The sequence below is a fragment of the Schistocerca cancellata genome, chromosome 3 (genome assembly GCF_023864275.1).
Source record: "Schistocerca cancellata isolate TAMUIC-IGC-003103 chromosome 3, iqSchCanc2.1, whole genome shotgun sequence".
NCBI lineage: Eukaryota > Metazoa > Arthropoda > Insecta > Orthoptera > Acrididae > Schistocerca > Schistocerca cancellata.
In genome coordinates this window covers 121485005-121508928 of record NC_064628.1, presented here as the reverse complement: position 1 = coordinate 121508928, position 23924 = coordinate 121485005, and the positions used below count along the sequence as shown (strand labels likewise).

The 23924-nt window shown below is 37.5% G+C and overlaps 1 protein-coding gene across 1 annotated transcript in view; it reads right to left on the bottom strand.

Annotated features, from left to right (window-relative positions):
- The window catches only part of LOC126177144 (uncharacterized), a 219088-nt gene that overhangs the window by 7669 nt on the left and 187495 nt on the right, over nt 1–23924 (bottom strand). The window contains exons 14-16 of the mRNA XM_049924416.1: nt 17854–17988; nt 13074–13206; nt 231–372 (exon numbers count right to left, since the gene is read on the bottom strand). Coding sequence (XP_049780373.1) covers nt 231–372; nt 13074–13206; nt 17854–17988 — 410 coding nt within the window. The remainder of the gene's footprint in view (nt 1–230; nt 373–13073; nt 13207–17853; nt 17989–23924) is intronic.

Here is a 23924-nt window from a genome sequence, read left to right as displayed (position 1 = left end):
ACAAAAAAATTGTAACTTATTTTGAAAGACTTGAAGTCATACTTTGAAAGAATGTAAATGAAAGTAGCCAAAATGGAAACACAGCAAATAAATAAATATATCTCATGATAAAAAGTTAAATGAAAACTAGAATATCATTCTAAAACTGTAATTTTTAGTGAGTGGAAAAGATTATACAATGAGAAGTTCTCTCTCTTTTTAGCAAAATATGGTTGCTTTTCGATACCTACAAAACAAATTTTGGTGGTTTTTGTATGTTGGCATATTTTATGATGTCCTTATCTGGTTCTATATTTGCACATGCAAATCTTTCTGAGCCACGATCCCTGTTCATAATTACAATTGATCTTCCTATGGCTGTTACATCACCTTCTGCAAAATACAACAGATATATTGATAACCTATTCTACTTCTATAAACACATTTAATTTACATATAAATTACATTAAAATAGTAAAAATTCTGGGGTCTAGCATAAAGCTGCATTATTAGAAAAATGCATAAGATATAAAGACTTGCTTTTGGCTGCAGTATCTTAATCACTTAAACACTCTGGATATCTGAAATATTGTAGACACCATCAATATCAAGAATTGGACATAGTTGTAGCATGTGAAAACTGGAAATCTAGGTAGTGTAGCATTACTACAAGTTAAAAAAGGTTTGGTTTTCATTTATATAATATACAGGGCTCTGAAGCTTTCTTAATGATGTGGACAAGAAGATCCCTTTTTAACACATTACATGGTTAGAGAACTCTATGAATTTTATTGCACAAAATGGAAGCTGCAAAAGATAGAATATATGTTTAAATATTATATTACCAATATTATTCTTGGTGTTGGGAAAAAATGTACTAACAATGTAAAAAATGGACTTGCTTGTGTCACCTAAGTGCAGTTCCACTTAGTACCCTTGTACTGAAAGATTGCACTGACAAAAATGCAGACACTTTGCACTTAAAGGCAAAAAAATTTCATCACACAGAGAATGTAAAAAACATATCATAAAAAATAGTTTATGAGCCAAGTGCAATTACATGAAAGTAAATGTCAAATTCATCAATTACAATCTTTCCTGGAAGTTCTACAGCTGTTTGCATGTGGAAACAGCCAATCTTGCATTTGCAGTAGATTCCCAAAATTAAATTATTATGTCCTGAAAAAATAATATTGAACATTAAAATTCAAACTGTTGCCTCTGAAGAAAGAAAATATGAGAAAACAGTAGTGTGTGTGTGTGTGTGTGTGTGTGTGTGTGTGTGTGTGTGTGTTGAACCACAGTCAGTCTAAGGATACAATACCTTCTCTCAATAAAGAATGATAATTTGGATTCCTTGTCTTAGGTCCAGCATTTCTAGGTACTTCAATAGTGCCTCAAACATAATGAGCCCATGCTGCTGAGGTTATCATTGGCAGTGATAAGTGGAGAACACTTAAAAAGCTCCTCCCCAATAGTGGAAGCACAAGCCCTGTTAATCAAACAGGTGCAATTTCCGTACCACAAGTCTGACACACATCCCTACTATCTGTCACCTTTGAACTCCAGACCATGCCAGCCATCACTGGTAAGTCCCACAAGGGTGTGACGCCACCATCTGTACACTCTATGCCACTGGTCCTAGTTCTGCTTCGGACACGACTGTTGCTATCGTCATCAGCCACTTGGTATCCACAGAATTATAAATGCACACTCTTGACTTTTATAAGCTTTACAATCTTCAGTTATATACCTCAACATAGCTCCTGCATGCTTTTAATGTCACCTATCCACCATCTAACAGAAAACTTTTGTGGTACATTTGCTGTTCCTTGTCCTAGTTACATGTCCTACCCACCTCCATTTCATTTTCATTATGGCCTGAATTGCATATTCCACTGCAGTCAAAACTGGTAACAAACACTGACTGTAAGCTTTCCTTTCCAAACAGAGCAGCCACTTACTTGTGGAAACACTATATTGTTTACCAGAAGCACTGCAGGTCAAGTTAGCATGTTTACTACTCTGTTTATTTCTTTTACTGTCCATGCAGTTGTTATCTGCAACTCCTCTAACGACAATTCAACTAGTTCTGTGTTTCCACTGGTGATCTTTACTATTTTCTTTTAGCATACCAGCTACACCACTAAACTACAACTGCAAACCACTTTTGGAGCTACTTGGAACATGTTTGACAACATGAAAATGATATATTGTTATTCACCATGTAATGGAGGTGTTGAGTCACAGACAGGCACGACTAAACGACTGCCACACATGTGCGCTTTTGGCCAAAAGGCCTTCTTCTAAAGCAGACTACACAAACATATTCACTCAAACACAACTCTGTCTGTCTCTCTCTTTCTCTCTCTCTCTCTCTCTCTCTCTCTCTCTCTCACACACACACACACACACACACACAACCTCTGCCTCTGGCCACTGATGCCAGACAGCTGTGCGGCCCTCCATTGCACAATGCATAATTTTAAACTTTCTTGTTCGTGAAGAACTTCAAGTGATGGAAATTTTTTAGAGATTGACTGTGCAGTTCAGTGATCAAATATTGTAAAGGATGCATGTGTTTGTCTGGCAAAAAGAGTTCAAGTAAAGATGAGATTGTGTGTAAAATCAGCAACACAACTGACATCCCCACACTTGCAATGCAGATTAAAACATTTGTGCAGTTCGAGGCATTCTTGAAGGCTATTGGTGGGTGAGAGTATCAGAAATTGCAGAACATGTCAAAATAAGTTATGGGAGCTTTCAAGCAATCATCATAAATGAACTGCTGCTCCACAAAGTGTGTTCTAAATAGGTTCCTCATCTCGAAAATCAGAAGTTGAGATGTTTGGAGGTCTGTCAGAGGCTTACAACAAGGTTTGTGAAAGAAGGTGATGCATTTTTGAGTTGGACTGTCACCTGCAACAAAAGGTGTGTCCACAAGTACACTCTCCAAGTCAAACGAGCCAGTAATGAGTGGCAGAGGAAAGGGAAGAAAGCCCAAGTGAAAGCCAAGACTTGACTGTTAGTTGACTAGGTAGTTCAACCATTTTTTTTAACTGTTGGAGGATTTTGCTCACTAATTTTTTGCAGGAGCGATGTACAATCCGTACTGCATACTACTGCAAGCTGATGAATAAGGTGAGGGGTGCATACTACAGTGAAAAATGAGACCAACCAATTAAATAGGTCACCCTCCTCCATGGCAGTGCCAGGTCCCATAATGCAGCTCTGATGGTCTCCATTTGTTTGGACCAGTTAAAGAAGCTCTAGGAGAGCACCAATTTGAAGATGACAAATTCATCCACACGTGGCTCTTGACACAACCAGTTTCATTCTGCGATGCTGTGATAAAAAATATTCTTCTCACTGGGAAAAATGTATTTCTCAAGTGGGAAACTTCATGAAAAAATAAATTGTAGCTGCCCCCCTCCCTCTTCTTTTTTTAACACCCTGGTACATCCACTTTACAATATGTAGGGATTCTTCAACCCAAGTTTTCTAAGGTATTGCATTTTTGAGTTGTGTCACTGTCCTTGATGGGATGTGATATATTAACACGTTGCATATGTATTTGTACACATATTTCTCCTGTATCTCTAGCAAGTTTCATTTTCACACAGCTCAATATTTAAGCCATCATATCTCCCGAACTATGTGTTGTGTGATGATATAATTTAGTAGTGGTATATGTAGATATTGTCTGCAAAACGTGCTGTGAATAGAGTTAGTAGTAAAAACGTAATAAATTAAAACTTTATGCATGATATGGCAGTTTCCCTTGCATCTCAGTGTTTATGATGTTTCATATCCTGAACTATACGTCATACAGTGATATAATTTTGCTGGTACATTCAGTGGTATATGTGAATACTTCCTGTAAAACATTTCATAAACAGACTTAAATTACCTAACAGTACAAACAAGAAAACTGCTTTCTTCTGCTACAAAACTACTACTGATCCTCTAATCAAGTACTGTTAGTACTTCTGCATTTGTGACTAAGATTCTCTTCATTCATTCATTAGGGCCATCATTTTCTTGCATAACTAGGGTATCTAATCTATAGAAGCTTATTTCTTGCTACTGTCCACCCTCAAACTATCCTGGACAACAGTGCTGGATTCTTTTGGCATATGTTAATGTGCCAGCAGCATTTACCCTGTGATATCTCATTCAACAATTCACTGTAACTTTGTAGAATCCAGGTTTCTGTAATCACTTACAGTAATCTGATGGAAAGTCCTGAACACCATTTCCTTTCATGGTTGTAAGACTCAGTTGTTTCCTATCTAACTGTATAGAATGTTGATTTTCAGGGATGGCACTATCCTGGCACAAAGCTTCATGAAGTCCTCCTTGACCTTCCTGGATATTGTAGGTGCAGTACCTTCAAAGACACACCAGATCAACTCGTTCCTAAGTGGTGCCCTGGGATCCAGTGTCCTTAATGCCTGGTGACATTATCTGCTGCATCCACAATGTAAAGTTCCACAATGTATGCTCCACAGTACCCCTACTGCCATAGGTGCAATTATCATTTGCCTGTCTTTTGAATTCAGATACATAGTATAGAAGCCATCACTGAACAGATAATGCATGACTGTCCAACAGGTGAAGTAATCTCAATCTCAGTCTGCCTTGATATTAGGAAGAAGTTCATATGTTTTCTGCATCTGAAGTGTTGCACTCATTTGGCCAATCACAGAATGTGATCTTGCATTAATTTTTTCATATGGAACTCAGTTACAAGTAGCCTTCAGGCTTATGTTTGACTGCCTGTCTTTAGCCAATACAACAGCCATATTCCTACAATTACCAGTACTGCATCATCTGGGATCATATAGTACATGCCCATTAATCTCAGTAGCACGCTTCATTGCACTCTTCTGCCTGCTGAAGCTGATTTCATATAGATTCGTGGTATTTCCTGACTGTTCTCAATGGAAGCTCAATTTGTGATTTGTGAAGTTTATAATTTTGTGCATCACATTTGTACCTTTTCTGTCTGTCTCCTCTATGTGATGTGTGAAATTATGACATTCACATGGAATATCCCTTTATATATCTTTATTATGCCTCTTCTAATCCTTACATTATTTAATTGTTTTTCAGGATTTCTTGGTAGGTTCTCTTTCAGCAGGTGGTATGTAATTTTGTGAGATGCTGGCTACAATTTGACACCTTGGCACATTCCTTAAAGTTCCTGAATTAGAGCATTATACTTATCTTCTGTAATTATTCTTGAGTCACCACTACAGCATCGTTACACAGTACAGGGACCTTCCCTGTAAGAGACACTCATTGCACAGTTCATGCAGTTGGATATCTAATGATCAATTAAGGCTTGTATTACTTCTGCAGGGAGTCCACACAGTCCTGGAAATTCTCTCTTTTTCAGTCTTAAAGTGGTTTGCCTAATTTTCTCTTGTGTGAAAGTGAAAAACACAAAGTGATAAGCCATATTCTCCACTTGATTCTATAATTATATCAAATGAATGTTAATATGAGAAAACTATATGAGGCTGAACTGCAGGCCAGCAATTCTGCTTCATTATTTTATTAAGTTTTAAAATTATTTTCATGCCTTGCGACAGTTTCATTTTACTATTTCCACTTCTAAATCCAGCTTGTTCTATTATTTTACTTGGTTTGCTGACTTTGTACACCCATTTCTCCCAAATTTTCTCTCCCCCCCCCCCCTTTCTCTCATTTTTTCTTCATCTCTCATGTTCGACCATTGTGGCTTTGTGATTGTTATCATAATTAATCCTTAGTTTGCCACTGTTACTGAGAGCCATGTGCCCTTTTCTCTTTTTAACTCTAATAACTTCATATCAACTAATTGCTCCCTTGTCACAGTTTTCACAAATTCCTCCATCCCCCTCCCCAACCTCTACCTAGGGCAACAGCTCATAATCATAGTCACCACAGTCATAGGCGTGTGCATATTTGTGTGTGTGTGTGTGTGTGTGTGTTTTACTGAAAAAACAGCAATGCTTGAAAAGGGGCAATAGGAAAAGTGTGTTTGATGTGAAATAAATAAACACTCCAAAATCTGGAATACAAGAGATGCAAGATACATGTAGTGATTACAAAGCAAAAAGCACTTGTCTTAGATAATTACAGGTGATCAACAAGTCGAATTTTAAAGAAAATAAATAGTGACGAAGCAAGTGGATAAGGAGAATCAACTAGAGGGAAATACATGAAAAAGAATATATAAGAAACAGGAAATAAATGCAAGGTGCAACTACAAGTGAAATGCTGTGAGGAACCGAGAACAAAGTAACTAGTGTAAAATAAAACCAGATGTCCATGAGAGCCAATGACAAACAGAGTGTAACAAGTACCAAAGTCTTTAGTTTTATGTTTGCAGCATGCTCCACAATAGGCCACTTAGTGTTGCAAATGTAAATATTTTGTGTTCAGAAATTTATCCTGATTCACTGCTTGATATTAGTTATGTCCTATAAAATTCTGTACTTATTGGTAAAAGGAAGGAAGGAAGATAAGGAATTAACAGCTTGTTGACAGTGAGTTCATTAGAAATATGGAACCGTTTAGGACTGAAGAATAATGGAGAATGAAACTGGAATGTCGTATTCAAAGGAATCTTACGAAAATCTGCTTAAGAAATTGAGGAAAACTATGGAAAACCTAAATCTGGGTGACCTGATGGTTTATTTGAATCCCACTGTTCCTAAATGTGGGTTACTAGCCATAACCACCTTGCCTGTTCTGAAGGTAGAGCTCATCTACACAGTGTGTTTCCAAAAGTTATGCTAGCTGCTTGTGTTTTTCCAGTGGAAAGGTTGGAACATCTGATACTGGCAGAGTACGCAGGGCACCTTTTACAATGGGGTGACTCACGTATGAGCCATGGCCTAGTTTTGGCACAATCAAATGTTGAGTGATTGGCTGAAGATGACCCTGGAGGTCACTGGGAATATTTTAAGAGGCACCGATCTCATTTTAGCGCATATTTCTCTCTTATAAGCTGATTTATAGGTGAGAGTTTTGGGTTGTATTGCAACGAGAAAGGATAACATCTGTATTGTTGTTTTGAGAAACAATCATTCTGCATAATATAACAGTGGACAGTTCTCGGTGGAATACAAACCATGTAAGGAGGACACATAAGTACTCACCATATAGTTGAAGTGTTGAATAGTGATAGTTACTTTTATTTCTTCTACTGCTTGTAATAATTATGTTAAGATTGTGTTACAATAGTCCAAGGACATTTATTTCCATACAACTTCGTTAAGGAAGTTTTGGGATGGAAATACATTTACAAGATTGCTGGTAAATTTATTGAAAGACTATATGTTAAAACAGACCCACTTCCCAGAAAATCCCGTTTTGTGTCAGGGAGCAACAGGTAAAATAAAAATACTATTGCTTGTTGTTGTATTTTTTGCATAAAATTATTGTTATTGGTACTTCCAGCAAGAAAAAATATTAAAGTGAAAATTAGTGTGAGCACTGTAACAAACAAAATTAAAAAGCTGCTTTAGTAAGTCATATGCATAATTGTATTTGTACAGGAAAAAAACTAAAGCACCCAGAAGACATGGTCAGATATCAGTGCAACTTCATACACGTACACATGATCGGCAGCTATCTAATGATAAAGAGATGCTATTCTCTTGACATAACAGCCACTAGAGTGCACTACAGATGTTCGTGTTTAGAGTTGTTACAACACCTGGTAGCGTATATAAGGGGTGTGAATAGCATCAAATGTTAATGAATGATCACTGTGAAGGACACACAAACACCATGCATAGTGCAAGCAGAATGCACAGACAGCACGGCACACATGGGGAGAGTGGTAGTGGTGGGGGTTACAGTCAAGTGCTGTAAGGGAAATGCCAATTGCTGGAGGGGAACTGCCATTCTAAACTGAAGCCTATGCTCACATTTTCTGTAAATACTAAGTAGGGCCCCTCCACATCCAAACACGTATTGCGGCCATTCAAAAAGATCTACTGTCACCTCTGCTTTGGTTAGAATTTTGCCAAAAAAGCAGCAATTTATTTTTGCCTGGCTTGTTAACCATTTGTAACTTTCAGAGAAGCATCATGCATGGAGAACTTTGAGTAAAACCTACACATTTCTGTGGTTGCCATGTTAAAATTTGCTTCTTTTGCCAAAACACAGTGGAGTTTACACAGTCTCACCACACTAGCATGTCGTTCGTCAGGTGCAGTTGCAAAAGAATTCTGAAAAAGCAGTTTATTAAGTGGGGAACTTATGAAAAAGCACATTCTCAGTACAAAATAAAAGTGTAATGTCTTCACTTATGTTGTTCCAAAACCTATAGCATTTCTCATTTCACCAGCTTTTGATGGTCCTTAAAAATTGCATTGTTTCATCAAAAAAGTCTGTAGTTGGTGGAATAACACGGTAGGTAATGAAGTTTTGCATAATAACCATATTGCAAAATACTCTCCTCTTTGTGTCCTATTATTTGCCAAAATCTCATTTTGAAATATCCAACCCTTTTATGAAATATGAGGAATGTTGTGGATATTTCACCCTGGCTTTATCACTGGCACACCGCAAATGAGGGTGCTATGTTATATCAATTTTCTCGAGACTGGTGACAGATGGAGACCTCCAGCCAAGTCTAAAGAAAAATTCAGTGTGTCAGCTAAATTTCATGTGCTGCAACATAGTATGTAATATGCAGAAAATGCAAAATCACAGTGACATCTATATTAATTACAAACTTTTTTGAATTTTGCGCAGTGTCTTACTTTAACATTAATACCACAATAAGTATGGCAATTAATGAAATGAGGGGCACACCATGATGAACCTGACATACAAAGCTATAAGTAAAGCAAAAATGATTTTTTTACTGAATAGTTCCTGTAAAATCACATGAGAAAGACTGCAGTGTGTGTGCCTCGATTCTGTCATTGCCCGACCAGTTGGAAGGTTTCAGACACTGTCAGTCTTCTCTTCTGAACAAATGAACAAACTTGCCCAGTGCTTTGAATAAAAATTGGTCACTCCACATCGGCCACTGTATTTTGCATGGGCTATACCCCTGTGAGATAGTATTATTGGCACCTGACAGAGTTTGAAAGGGGCACATTGTGGGTCTCCATCTGGCCAGTTCATTGAAGTGTGCGAGATATAGATTTGTAGGCTATTTGGATATGATAGTGGCTCAATGCTGGAATGCATTGAAATGTTAGGCCGGGCATACTCATCATCAAGGTTCTAGTTGACCATGTCTGACCACCACTATGTATTGTGCACCAAGCACATTACAACCCCTTCACATCTAAGCATGCCATCCGAGAACAAGTAATGAACTCCCTGCAACATTTTGTGTTATCCTACACCACTAGTCAGAGACTAGCAGTAACTAGACCATCAGATGCAAAGGCTGGCGGCGTTAACACCACAACACAAACAATTACATTTGGAGTGGGCTACTGACGAATGGCATCACATTGTGTTCAGCAATAAATCACAGCTCTGCACTATCCTGGATGGTCATTGCCAGTGAGTATAGTGGCAACAAGGGGAGGGATCCCATTTTTTCAATGTTTTGAAGAGACACAGTGCTGTTTCTCCTGGTGTTGTTGTGTGCCGAGCCAATGGGTATGACTTCACGTTATGTCAGGTAGTGATTGAGGGAACACTGATGCCACAACAGTACGTCATGGACTTCTTACATCAGGGATGGCCAAGAATGTGGCATGTGTGCTGAGGTTTCACATGCATGCGGATTTGTCCCTTCTGACGTCACATGTCCCCCACTACCATACCACCTGATTGCGCGTGCATGTGCAGAACTACGAACACACCACACGCGACAGTGCATTCGCGTAAGGAACTCCGCCCTGCTCGCATGTGGCTTAGTTTCATATTACGTCATTTGATAATATTAAACTCTTTACAACACATCTTGTTGAGCAATACTGAATCTTTGTTGGCTGTTCATACACCATCAGAAAAATAACAATAACGCTGGGTTTGAAACTGCATTACAACAACAATATTGTGCTTCTCACATTGTCACTCGTAAAATTCTTACAGCATTTAAGCTGAGATATAGAAACAGACTTGAAATTAGTCTACAGAATGCAGTATGATGTGAATTAAGTGATTCCAACTACATATGTGAAACAAGCAAATTTTATATTCTGGAACTACTGTACAAAATTTGCAATGACTACAATTCCCAACAAAACATATGACAAATACAACAAAATTATCACCATTAATTTAATTATTTTTGGTTTACTGTAGACATAATAAAGTACATATCTGGCACAAACTGAGGGTACACTGACAAACGCAGACAGTTTCTCATATTTTCGTCACTCAGATTGGCACGTAATCCTGACTTATTTAGTTTCATAATCAAAATAAACCTTTCGCACACGTATGTCAATCCAAACACTGATATAGCTTTTGCAGCCTCATTGTGGAGATGGGGAAACTCTTCCCAAGGAAAACCTTCATAAAATTCCTGGACAGTTTTTACGTAAAAAAATTTGTCCTTTTAACGGGAATTACACTGCAGATCGATCAATTCCATTTGCAAATGCACTGGAGTACTTTCAACTGAAATGCAAAGGGTCTAGAAAATAGTTCAAAAACAGATGTCAGACTTGCAGTGTCCTGAAAACGTTTAGAAAATTGTGCCTGTAGTTCCTCAAACACAGAAACGAATTCATCAGAAGTTGCGTTCTCTCTGACTTTAGAGAGCGTAGGACAATGGGCGGTATTCATTTTCATGAGTTGTTCCTTCCACAATGCGAGTTTCTTATTAAATGCATCCACTTTTTTCATCAGATCAGAAATAAGCTGCTACTCATCTTGCAAAGTCTTATTGAGAGCGTTCAAGTGTGCAGTCAGATCAACTAAAAAGGCGAGGTCTGCAATCCATTTTGGATCTTCTAATTTTGGCTCTGCCTTTCCTTTTTCCTTCAGGAACTCAACAATAGCGAGTCTCAAATTGAAAAATCTTTCAGAGCATGATCCTCAACTTAATCAGCGTATTTCCCAGTGGTAAATAACATCTCTGTACTCTTCGTTCAGTTCCATGAGAAACTGTTGAAACTGACGGTGTACTAAGCCATGCGACTTCAAAAAATGTACTATGGTGACTACCAACTTCATCACGTGCTCCAAATTTGCATACTTAGCACAAAGAGCTTCTTGGTGTACAGAACAATGAATTCCATACAAATCTTCTGTCGATCATCCTAGTTATTTACGCAACAATGCTACAAGCCCATTTTGAGCACCTCGAATTGCTGGCGCTCCATCCGTGGTGACTGAAACTAACACTTTACAATTCAGGCCAACGGCTTCAACTGCCTCTTCAACTGCTTTTAGCAAGTCAGTACCCCTCGTTGTGTGTTTCATTGGTACTAAATCTAACAGTTCTTCCGTCACGTGCAAATTTGTGTCGACTCCACCAACATAAATTGCTAGTTGTGCTGTGTCCAAAATGTCGGTTGACTCGTCCAAAGCAGTCGAGAATGCAATAAACTTGCAGGCACTATCAATTAACTGCCTGTAGACATCCGCTGCCATACCAGCTATGCAGCGAGCTATTGACTGTCTGGAAAGACTAATTTCACTAAACTTCTTTACTTCTAGTGGCGTCAAGAGTTCCGCCGCCTCAACAATACACTCCTTGATGAAATCACCATCACTGAAAGGTTTATTCGCTCTTGCAATTTTGAGCACTATTTTGTAGCTTGCTCTTAAAGACAGGTTGTTACATTTGGTTCCAGGCTAAAAACAGGAAACAAAAATTGAGTGAACTCTAAATTTGAATTCTAACGACAAATATGTACAACTACAAACATCAGAAATACAAAGATTTGTAAGTGGTACTCGCGTTCGGTCCGTCTCGCTGCATAACACTACGTCTTCTTAATTCCGCCAACTTGTTTGATCTATCAACCCAACTAAATCATTAAGTTGTTTGTGTGTGGTGTTAAAATGCTGTTCTATTACAAATTTGTGGTGCCCGGCGCATATGCAACTGCATAATAGACATTGAAAATTTTCATCCTTCTCTTCGAAAAAATATTGCAATTACCATTCAGCTCTGAAGGCTCATGACGTTGTGTCACTACCCCGCCTCTTTGTGAGCGTGTGTTCCATTGCAACAACCACTGTACAGTACTTATAAACTTCCTTCGAATCACTAACAAATACCGAGGAATAAACACGGCTGCCACTACAAATCAACTAATGCACCCTATGCTGGATGAAAACATGTCATATCGCACAGTAACCTAATGTTGTGCTGTGCCGAGCAGTGCCGCGAAAGACCGAGGAAAGCCGAGTAGTGGCGAGGCGGACCAAGCCCTGGACGGCACGCGTGCAGCACATCTGTACATGCGTGCAGTTTGGCACGCCGTGGCCGTCCCTGTCTTACATCCTCATGCATTACCGCTCATGTGACAATTATCACTGTGCCATTTTTCAACAGGGAACAGCTTGTCTGCATAAGGCATGTGTGTCTACAAACTGTCTACCTGATGTTGCAGTACTCCCATTGCCAGCAAAATCCACAGATCTGTCCTCAATAGAACATGTGTAGGATCAGCTTGTACATCTACTCCGATCCAATGCCAATATTCAAGTTATCAGGGACCAGTTACAACAGTTGTGGGCTACCTTGCCTCAGAAGGAGATACAATGGCTTTTTGAAATCCTTTCCAACCAAATCATGGCATGCAACATTGATTGATACATGGGCCTGTACTGTCAAGTTCTTTGAACATTTGACTCATTAATGTAATTAATGGAATAACATCACAAACCCAATCAACCAATGAAGTTTCATTTCATTTTCGGCTCCCCTTCTGGGTTTTCAGTATTTTTGTCAGGCAGTGTGGATGATTAGTAATGAGCTGCAAAATGCAGTCGTAGGTCACAGAACTATAATATTGTCTTAAATGAACTAGTTTACACAACAGTAAGCTGATAACAGAATACTTTCAATAATGGTGAAACAGTTATATCTTGAAACTAATGATATGTGAAATATACGTGTATAGTAAAATCTAATTAGTTATGCACAAAGATTGTTATTAATTTACCTAGTGGAAAGTTGACATCAGAAAAAACTTTTCTTTTATCGCCTAAATCTATTGTACCCAAGCGTCCTGAAATATCACCTACATAGCAACGTAATGGGTTGTCAGGACCACACTCTTGACGGTACAGCTCTTCCTGAAAAAGCACAATATTATACATAAGTAACTGAATGGATGTAACCACTAAGATACATAAAACAAGGAAAAAATTTTATGAGGTAATTATGATATTTATTTTCAATAAAATGGATACATAAATGTAATTATACTAAGGAAGTTAGCTCTGGATTCCAAGAGATGAGAACAGATAAGACAATGACATAATGAAAGGTGGGTAGATGACATCAGAAAATATGCAGGTGCAACAGGGATGTACGTAGCCGAAGACTGTAATGCATGGAAAAGTGTAGGGAAGGCATTTTTCCAGCATTTGAGGTCAAATGGCTGTTGCTGTTGCTGATGGTAATGAAGGAGAAGAAATTTGGTAAAGTTACAAAAGCTAATAATCCAACATTTCTTAATTTCTAAGTGTGTCAATCCTCCTCCTTATGCAACTGAAGGTGTTTGTGAAGTGTCAATGAAACAAATTACTTCTAGGTTTCTTGGCTTGTCAGTTCACTGCATATCTGCACTGTTTCTCTAAGTATATCTCTATTTTCTGATGAAGTGTCAGTCTCTGGCAGTCTGGCTCCTTATACAGTCACCAACAGTCACTGAATCTCATTTAGCATCTACTCCATAAGCATTAAACCACTGCCTGCACCTCGCACTTGCTGTCCACTGCATCCTCACAAACACAAACGGAGCATGTTGTCATTTCCTTCTTATTGCTAAGCAGGTTGTCAAACTGTGCTGAGGATGAAACTGCTGATTTTTTTTTATGCCCAACATATTTTGATTGCATCCCACTGCTAGATGAGTAACCGACATCTTATTGAAATCAAATGTGTATTCTTCCATTAACCAGTGTTCAGCCTGCAATTGTATCAAGTGAAACAAGTGCAAAGAAATCGCTGCTTCCTGGTATTGTTGTGAATTTAACTGGGGCAGAAATAGATACATCAATAACTTCAATTCTTGCTAAGGACATGAAATTTTGTTGTGAGTTAATTATTTGTGTCTTTATTTCTGTTTTGTTATTATATATTGTGAATAATATTCATATGTATGTCCCTTGTTTCTTTGTCTTTCCATGATACCATAGCGTTGTAATAGCCACTCTTTATCAGTCTTATTAAGTATGCTACATGAATATGTACTCAATTTAAGTGTTCTTTGTTGGATATTGTGCAAAACTTATCATTAAAGTTAAACAAGGCCACTGCCCATGTTAAAACTCTGCAAGTGATCTTTCTTGGGAACATCAAAAATTTTCACCAGTGTATGGCCTCACATCTGTGGAAGGTGAAAATTGGATGTGTAACTACCTGCTAGGAATAACAAAAGCACACAAGGAGATAAAAAAAAGGTCAAACGTTGTTATGTTCATTAATAAGAATTTTTTGTATATTATTGATGGATTCCATTAAATCACTATTGAGTTTTTGTCAGAGGACTCATACAGAAATTTTACTTATGTCTCTTGCTGATTTAAATCAGACCTAACGTTAAAGTCAAAGTAAATGTGCTATATTGAATAGCAACTGGACAGTAAGTTAAAATGTCTGGAAGAGAAATTGAACAAGAAGGAAAGTTTTGGGCTGAGAAAGATCTTGAGGCAAAAATTGTTGTAGGTTTGTATGTGAACAGCAACATAGTCATGATAAATGCAAATTGCAAGTCACCTGTAAAATGTTCCAAAATTAGAAATGTCAGATGGCAACAAAACCAGATTTAACAATTGAAGGTTTACAGAGAAATTTCTTTAGTTATAAATACAATCAATACTAGTAATTTAAATAAGATAAAATGTCATGTATGAGGTTTGCAACCATATAAAAGTAACAATATTATAAGTCACCACCCAAACCTATACACTTCAAGAGTAAACGCAGGATCTGAGTGAGAATGAGGATAACAAAGGTCTTTTTCTTCAATTAGTCCCAAGCATGCTCAAACAGACTCATCTTAGCAAGTGCTGAAGGCCATTCAATTCAGTTTATTCCTGCCTCCTGTAGAAATTTGTTTATGTGCTTGGTACAGTGTGATCATGCATTATTGTCTCAAAAACTTTTTTTGGCTATAATGCTGCATAATGTAGTGGACAATCCTATACCGATATTGCACATCCTTTAAATTACTTTCAACAGTCATGTGAGGTGTCTGATATCTCTACCTGATACTGGCCCAAAATGTCACTGACACATGTTCCATTACATACCAGAAAAATTCTACATCACTGATACAGACAAGCTGAAGCCACTGAGCCAGGTTCTATTCCAGGTGTTCCCTAGTTCACTTCTTTTAAGTACAGGGTACCTGTAAGCTATAATTTGTAAGTAACTGTCATCAGGTGAAGCTGCTCACCACAGGCAACCACTACATGGCGAGTCTTCAATGTTTTGTGTGGTACAATAGTGGCTGAAAGTTTGTATAACATCACTGTTGTGTACACCAATACAGCAGGCAATTTCCCATTCTGATAACATCTTTCTTCTATGAAGTGACAATGTGTAAAGCTCTAAGCTTGATTTCACCCTTTGAGGGAAGTGGACAGGTAGCCAGAACAGTGTATCATTCACTGCTGTGGACATATTGTGCTCTACTCAACTGTGCTAAGAATGTGGGTTTATTTTCTCTTCCATTAGACAGATGGCTGCGTATAGATTTTTCCTGTAGTCACAAAGAGTGCTACTGAGAAAGATGTTTCTGATAGAAGAAACACAAACTGTGCAAATCATGAGGGTGGTGCAAAAGATATTTTGGAAAATTTATGTAACTCATCAATATATGATATAAAATAGTGCTAACTGCATAAATATTCTCCTATAGTGCAGAGGCAGATAACATGAAGACACTGACAATGTAGTGAAACAATAGTAGTCATCATAAGAAGTGCATAGTTGTCTGAAACTGGTAACAGCAATGAAATTAAAAAAAAAAAATTAAAAGTATTTGGAATGGTTGCAGTCTCCCTCAAAATCTTTTAAACCCTCTGTTTTTCCCCTCCAATCTCTCACTATTCCACTTACTTGCATGTATTTTCTCACTATCTCTGCTCCATAATTTTACTGCCCTCTAATCATAACACTAATGTCCATTACTTTCTATTTTCAGAGAAATGAATTTGTTCTTCCTAAACATGTAACCTTTTCCACCATAAGCTTCAGCTCCATAACGTGTAAAATGTGTTTTATGAATGACTCTCATTTATATGATAAAATGTGTAATACATCAGACAGTAAGTACATAGTTCTATATTATTGGGACCAAAATGAGTCTTTAAGTCAAAGTGAGTATGAAAGTACAGGTATGATCATTTACTAAGTTGTAATATCTACTATGAAACAATAGCAGAAGTCTAGCTATTTGCTCAACTAATCAACCCCACAAAATACTCACTCCTAGAAATAACATTTCTTATAACTGTAGATGAAATCTTTTCGACACATTTCCTCCTGTTCTCTCTTCATGAAAACTATCCACACCACCACTGTCCATACCACTCTTCATTCACTGAGCTCTTCTATTCTAGTATTCAAGTTCTTTTCCTTTCTTTAAACCTCTGTCTCTGTACTTCTTCTTCCAATTTTTTAGCCCCTTCTTTTAGCTGTACATGGTTTGACCCTCTCAGAACTACTTTCATGGCATCCACACACTGAGTTATTAAGTGTCATGCAGACACTTCCTCATGCTATTTGGCTGTCAGTGTAAACAAATGAGAACATAGATTACCTGGGAGGATAGCAGGAGTGTGGGGCAACAAGCCCTGTATCTTTCTCATAGGACTGAGAGCTTATGCCAGTGTCCTGTGTTTCTGTGAAAGCAGAACTGACATAATAGCCATATGGACTGTCAATCTGTCCCATGTTGTGAGAGCCAAATTTGAACCTTACAATGGGGCATGATAGTCTCTTTGTTTGTTTCAAAATAAGAAAAGGAAACAACAAGCAATGTAAAAAATAAAGCAAAGCAGAACACACAAAGCATTCTGTAACAGCAACAGCACAATTGTTTACTGAGGTTGGCAGTATTGTAAATGCAGTAATGCAGTAGCACAGGCCCCAGCTCTACTGGTATCTTACACAACCAAATATTAACACCCCCCCCCCCCCCCACTCCAAACCTAAAACTTTTACATCAAATTGTCCCACACAATACCTACTACTCTGCAATTAAAGATCCACTAAGTAAAATTAGTTGTTACATTGCTTCCAAAAGTAAATTTTGTTTACTTACTTTGTTTTCTATCTATATACAGTCTAAAAGTGAATGTACACTTTTTATCAAAAACATTTATCATTAATGTTGTTAAAGATTCATCATAAATGAAATTTGCAAAGATACGTTACCTGTTACTAAATGTATAAAGGAATACAATTATGATTTCAGTTTTAGTATAGCATAAATACCTCTAGTAAAACACATATTTCTAAATGAAATCATATGTGCACTATGTACCAGGCTGTACAGTTCTTCATTTCTATTTTAACTACATAGCCACAAGAAATATGTATAATTAATACATTATTACATTTAGTGTATGCATAAAATGCTACACCAAAATGACAACATGAAAACAACTCTTTTTACATTTCATAAAAATTTTATGTACAGTACAATAGTAGTTTGCACAGTCATGTGACTAGGTAAGGTGCACAAGAAAATTTCACAATCAACTCACATTCAAAGGATCGGCAAGCTGGGTATAATATGGATTCCACATATATCCTCCCGCTACACATCTAGTGTTAAGAACTTTAACCGAAGCATCCACACCCACAGGGTTTACATATATTGCCCAGTTGTGATTCCTTGTCTGCAAAAGGGATATTTGCATACCATTTAAGAAACACAATTATACAACAAAAAACGCTATATTCAACACATAAATCAGTCATTTTATCACTGAGCGTACTACAAAATCATTCAAAATAATTAAGCAAGTCAGGTAGTAAACAGTAATATTCATACATTCAAGGAAGAAATTTGCTTAAAGCATGTCATTTGAATGTTGGTGCTGTTTAATCAGTTTGATTAAATGTTTTCTGCAAAGAATCTAAAAACTAAATGATTTCTGCTCACAGACAGTTTTTAACAGCACAGACACTAATCCTTCAGCTTCACTCAGTTTGTACTGTACATATTTAAGCATTGCACAAGATATCATCTTCAGTTCCCTTAGAATCAGCGTTCTGAGCTACTTAACATCCTCACTGGTTAGACTGTTTCCTCCAAATTATAATGGTAAGACAGTTGATTGTTTATTCCACAGATATCTATCTTATACTCATGAAGAATGTTGCTCCATACATAGAAAGTATTTGCAAAACAAATGTAGTTTTACCAACACTATTGGTAGCACAGTGCACCATCATTTCCTTATGGGCTATTTCTGTAGGTTTTTGTGTGTCTGTTCAAGAGTTTCTCTTGCCCAACTTAAGGACTTGTAGTAACTATCAAAAATTTTTGTAAATATGACAGTCTCTGATTACAAATATTTTTTTATTCAGTTACTGCTTCCAATCATTATGATCACCTTTGCATTTGTCTCTTTTCATGAAGTTAAAACAGGAAACAAATAAAGTTTATAGCCATAAATGGCAGATAGATCGATTTGAAGATGATTATAATAACTGAAACCAGTAACTGAATAAACAAATATTTGCAATCAGAGACTGTCATTGTAGATATTTCATGTTGGAACACTGTTGCCTTCATAGTAACTATGTCAACCATCATCAAGTAACCATTAATCATGGCAAGTTCCATTTATAACAATATATTTTTTTACCTTCAATTGCAATTTAGAGTATTTTCCATTCCATTTCAAGCAATTAGATGCATACTATACATCAGTTGTGTACAGAATTTCATAAAAAGAAACGTGTTCTATACTAAATATCTGAAGCAGTAGGAGAGCATTACTAAAACATCAGAAAAGCAAAAAAGTATAACTATTCCAAACTTCAACCAAGTGCATTGTTCAGATCAAAGTGTCAAGATCACATAACAAACAGATACATCATTACATAAAATTGTGCCAAAACCACAACAGGATATTATAAAGACAACTTCAAGGAAAGTGTGACCCTAGCAGTACAAAGATAGTATGAACAACTTTCAGTAGTCAGATAATATCTTCAGATCTCATGACTTTATTACGTACATGGATTCTCGCACTAGCCCGTCTCAGGGCTAAATGTCAAGAAATCTCAGATAATTTTCTGATTCTTCCAATTACATGCTGAAGGTCTTAGCAGAGCTAAGAGTGACTGCATGTCAAAGCTCTTGCTAGAAACATAGAAGACCATTATCCCAGAAAGCCACATAGCAGATGAAGACAAACAACAGCAAAGAGGCAAAATACACTGGTGTCCAAAATTTAAGGAATATATGGAAATTTTTCAAGATTGCACTTATTTGGCCACAAAACAGTTTAAACAGTTGATAATAAAGCAGAAACAATTTAAAGAATATAGAATATAAACAAATGCTACATGGAAGACGGTACACAAAAACGTTGTTCGTTTTTTTCAACTTAAAAGATTTTCATCCACATTCCGACAACTGGTTAATGTGCTTAATATGGGGTGTGACCATATCTGGCAGCAGTGCAGGCCTCACGATGATGGGACTTGCTGTGAATGATGTCATCAATCTCATGCTGAGCCAATAGTGCCCATACGTCTGGCAGAGCTGCTCGGAAGTCTTGGAGAGTGATTGATGGATGCTGACATGATGCAGTTTGTCTCCCTAGTGCATCCCAGACAAGCTCTACAGAATTCAAATTTGGAGAGCAAGCAGGCCATGTTTTGCATGTAATATCTACCATTTCCAAGGAAGCATCAACCACTCGTGCACTATGAGGTCAAGCATTATCATTCATGAATACCAAGTCTAGGCACACAGTACCTCATAACAACCGCACATGAGATCCAAAGATCTCCTCACGATACCTGACAGTAGTTAAAACTTGCAGATACACTTGTTTAATTTCATAAAGAGGTGTTTGAATGGTCAACATAATCATTGCCTGTGCTATTAGGGTCCTCCTCAATATCAGTTTTTGTCCACAATTTTTGGGTCCTGAAATCGTGTTCCACATTACCTCCAGATAGGAATCTGTTGACAATCACTCTCCAGGCCAAATCTGTGCTTATCTGTGAAAAGAACATTGGCCCACTTTTCAACAAACCAGGTGGCATTTTGACAACTCCACTGTAGACATTTCCTTCCATGAAGACAAATCATATGTATGCAGCAGGTCTCCAACAATAACAGCCATTCTGTCAAAGCTTTCTGTACACCGTTTGCCTCAATAGAACATGCCCAGTGGATGCTGCGAGATTAGATGCCAGGTGCCATGTGGCATTGAGGTGGTACTGTCTTACCATTACAGTCAAACAACGGTTTTCTCTTTGTGATGCCACACGTGTTCGGCCTTGTCATGGTCTTTGGGATACACTTTTGGTCTCTTTACCCTGTCGCCACATCCAAGAAACAACAGAACGGTTCACACTAAGCCACCAAGTCACATCAGTTTGTGACTGTCCTGCTTCAATTTTTTCTATGGCACACCGTTGCAGAGAGTCTGCTAGGCAACTTCTCTGTGTATACTGAACCATCTGTGATTGTATGCACAGCAATTGTGAATGTGGTACTACCCAGCAAACACTACCCTGTTTTATAGGTGCCCTGACATCACTGTTGGCGTGGTTGGCCATTGACTGGAATGTCATCTTCCGTATAGAATATAATCGTCCAAACATCTGTTGATAGTTTGTATGATTATATCACAAATTAGACACAGGACGGGAAAACAGTGATTTGCTGCTATCATTTTCAACACCTGTGTACACCAATATGACCTACTTGGAGCCACCTACCATTGCTCATGTGGAATTGAAACCTACATCTAGAATGACATCAATAATTCTGAATTAATTTCCCATACAATTTCAAATGTCTAACAAATAACAACAAAAATAGCAGGTATCATCATTGTCAATGTTTATAAACCACCTCAAATACCTTGGACTGACAATATGTTAGAAGTACACCCACACCCTGCAATATATGCAGGTGATTTTAATAGCCACCACACTACCTGGAAATATCAAACTGTGGACAAAAATAATGACCTATTCTAATAATCTTAATTTCATTTTTGAGGCCAAAGAATGTAATTCTTTCAGATCAGCTGTTTAGAATATAGAATTGAATCCAGACCTGTGCTTTGCCTGAGGACTCTCAAAACTCGCCAACTGCAGTTTCAAGGAGAGTTATAGACAATTTTCGGCACAGTCAAAACCATCCCATTATGATCAAAATTGGAATTCAAATCCCCATCATCCATTCTACGCCAAACCCTAAGTGGAATTTTGGAAAGGCCCAGTGGGATAAAGTTGTTCCACAGCTACATACAGTCATCTGATGGATCCCTACAAAAGGCAGCAGTTACCACAGATTTGTCAAAGCCATTACAACAAAAGCTGAAATTCATATACTCCTTCATTTCTAAAGAGAATATTTTCTGGAGTGTAATGATGATACAGAGAGGCTTTGCCATGGTTTCAGAATGGCAGAGACTGAAATAGTTGATGAGCTCCTCAACTGTCTAGGTGCATAACATCATAAAAAATGGGAACAAACAACCAGTAACATGTACTTCAAAATTCAAGTAGAAAAACTTGGAACCTCCACAAGAAACTAGGTGGCTCTAACTCACCTGTATACACCCTTAAGAAATATCAGCAACCCAAATTGCAGCATGAGTTGCAATGCTCTCTAACCATTAAAAAACAACTGAAAATACACCACCAAGCAACAACTGCTCATCCTGTATACTCAGGGATATTTACTGTTGATAATGTAAATAAAGCCTTAGAAAACACTAAGCCTGGCAGAGCTCTTGGATTTGATGGAATCTACCCTACTTTCCTTAAATATTCTGGAAAACATACAAGAAAATGACTATGCCATTTTTCTCTGACATCCTGCTAACAGGATATACTCCCAGGGCCATCACAATACAAATCAAAGAATCTACCTGAAAGCTACCTTACAAACTCCTAGAAAGAACAATTTTAGAGTGAATTTGCCTATTAATACCAGAACACATTACCAAAGGACAGCTGAATTCAGACCGCATCACAATTGTGTCAACCATTTATTCAACCTAACAACATATACTGAGGCTGTGTTTGAGAAATGGTTGAGACCTTAGTCGTGTATAATGACTTGACTGTGGCATACAACATGGTTTGGAGGAAAGGTCTTCTTTATAAACTTCTCAGTGTAGTACAAAGTGGCCAAATACAATTTTTATTAAATAATATGCTCTGTGAAAGGCCTTTCCAATTAATAACAGGAAACACTTAGAGTAAAATGAGACATATAAATAATGAGCTGGCTCAAGGCTGTCCTGTTTAATCTGTATATTTCAGATATACCAAATAATACATCTACAAAATTTATCTTGTCCTTTAACACCCACAGTAATTACTAAGAGGAAGGCAACAACATTTCATCGGAAGACCTTACTGTGCTAGGGAGATACTTTGCCAACTAGAGACTAATTCAATACAAGACCAAAACTGAGGTGTCATGTTTTCATCTCAATAATAAAAACAAGCATAACTAGGGTCCCAAGCATATTTCAGCAACAACTCAGTTTGCTATAATCTTTTCTCAAAATATTTAGGGATAACAACAGACTAACATTATCTTTTAAAAAATAACTAGAAAACACCACAGTAAAATCCAATGCCAGGAACAACATAATCCATAAATTGTGTCTTGAGAGGTGAATGCAACCATCCACACAACATCAGCACTTAATCTTGTGTACCTGGTTGCCAAATACTGCAGTCCAGAAGAATTAGTGGCTATCTAAAAACCACTCCCCTACCTTGTCCCATAGCTCCTTCCCATATTCACAGACAGGAAAGATTAATTAAGGAATACAACACAATTTTAGCCACTCTCCACCTTCTAATGCACAGTGACCTGGCTGATGCTGCTCTGCAGAGGCTAAAGTCTACATCTCGTCCATTACCATTAGCATAACTACCTTTGAGGGGCAATTGCAAAATCAGTGACATGTGAAGAGAACATTGGGCAGTCCTGAAACCGGATCCAGTTCTACCTGTTATTGACCCTTTTTCACCACTACCAGGTATGGAAATGCCTTACCACATACGGAAAACCCTTAATAGAATAATAATTCATGTGGCATCTGTTGTGATTCATTTTATCATCAGGGAATAACTGAATCACCTACCTGCGACTATGGAGTACCTTGTCAGGCTGTTCACCACAATCACCGAATGCCCCCTTACAGCATATTCAAGAGAAAAATGTGATTTCTTTGAAGTTTCAAACTCTGGATTGAACTGAATTAATGGTCTCAACTGTAAAATTTAAATTTATATATACAGTGGAACCTTGCTTAACGAGCATAATTTGTTCCAGAAACTTACTCGTAGTGCAAAACACTTGTTAAGTGATACATCTTATCCCATCAATTAACATAAAATACAATAATGCATTGCCTCCAGAAAAAGTACTAAAAGTTTTATCTTATTCACGGCATTTATTCAAAGAAAATTATACATACAGTATTATGTACTTCATTATTCATGATACACAACTAATTATTTTTTACTAGGAAGCTATCTACAGGCTCTGCTGATGCTTCAACACTTGGCAAAAATGTGGCACACCATTATCGTCAAATAAATTTGTAGTGTG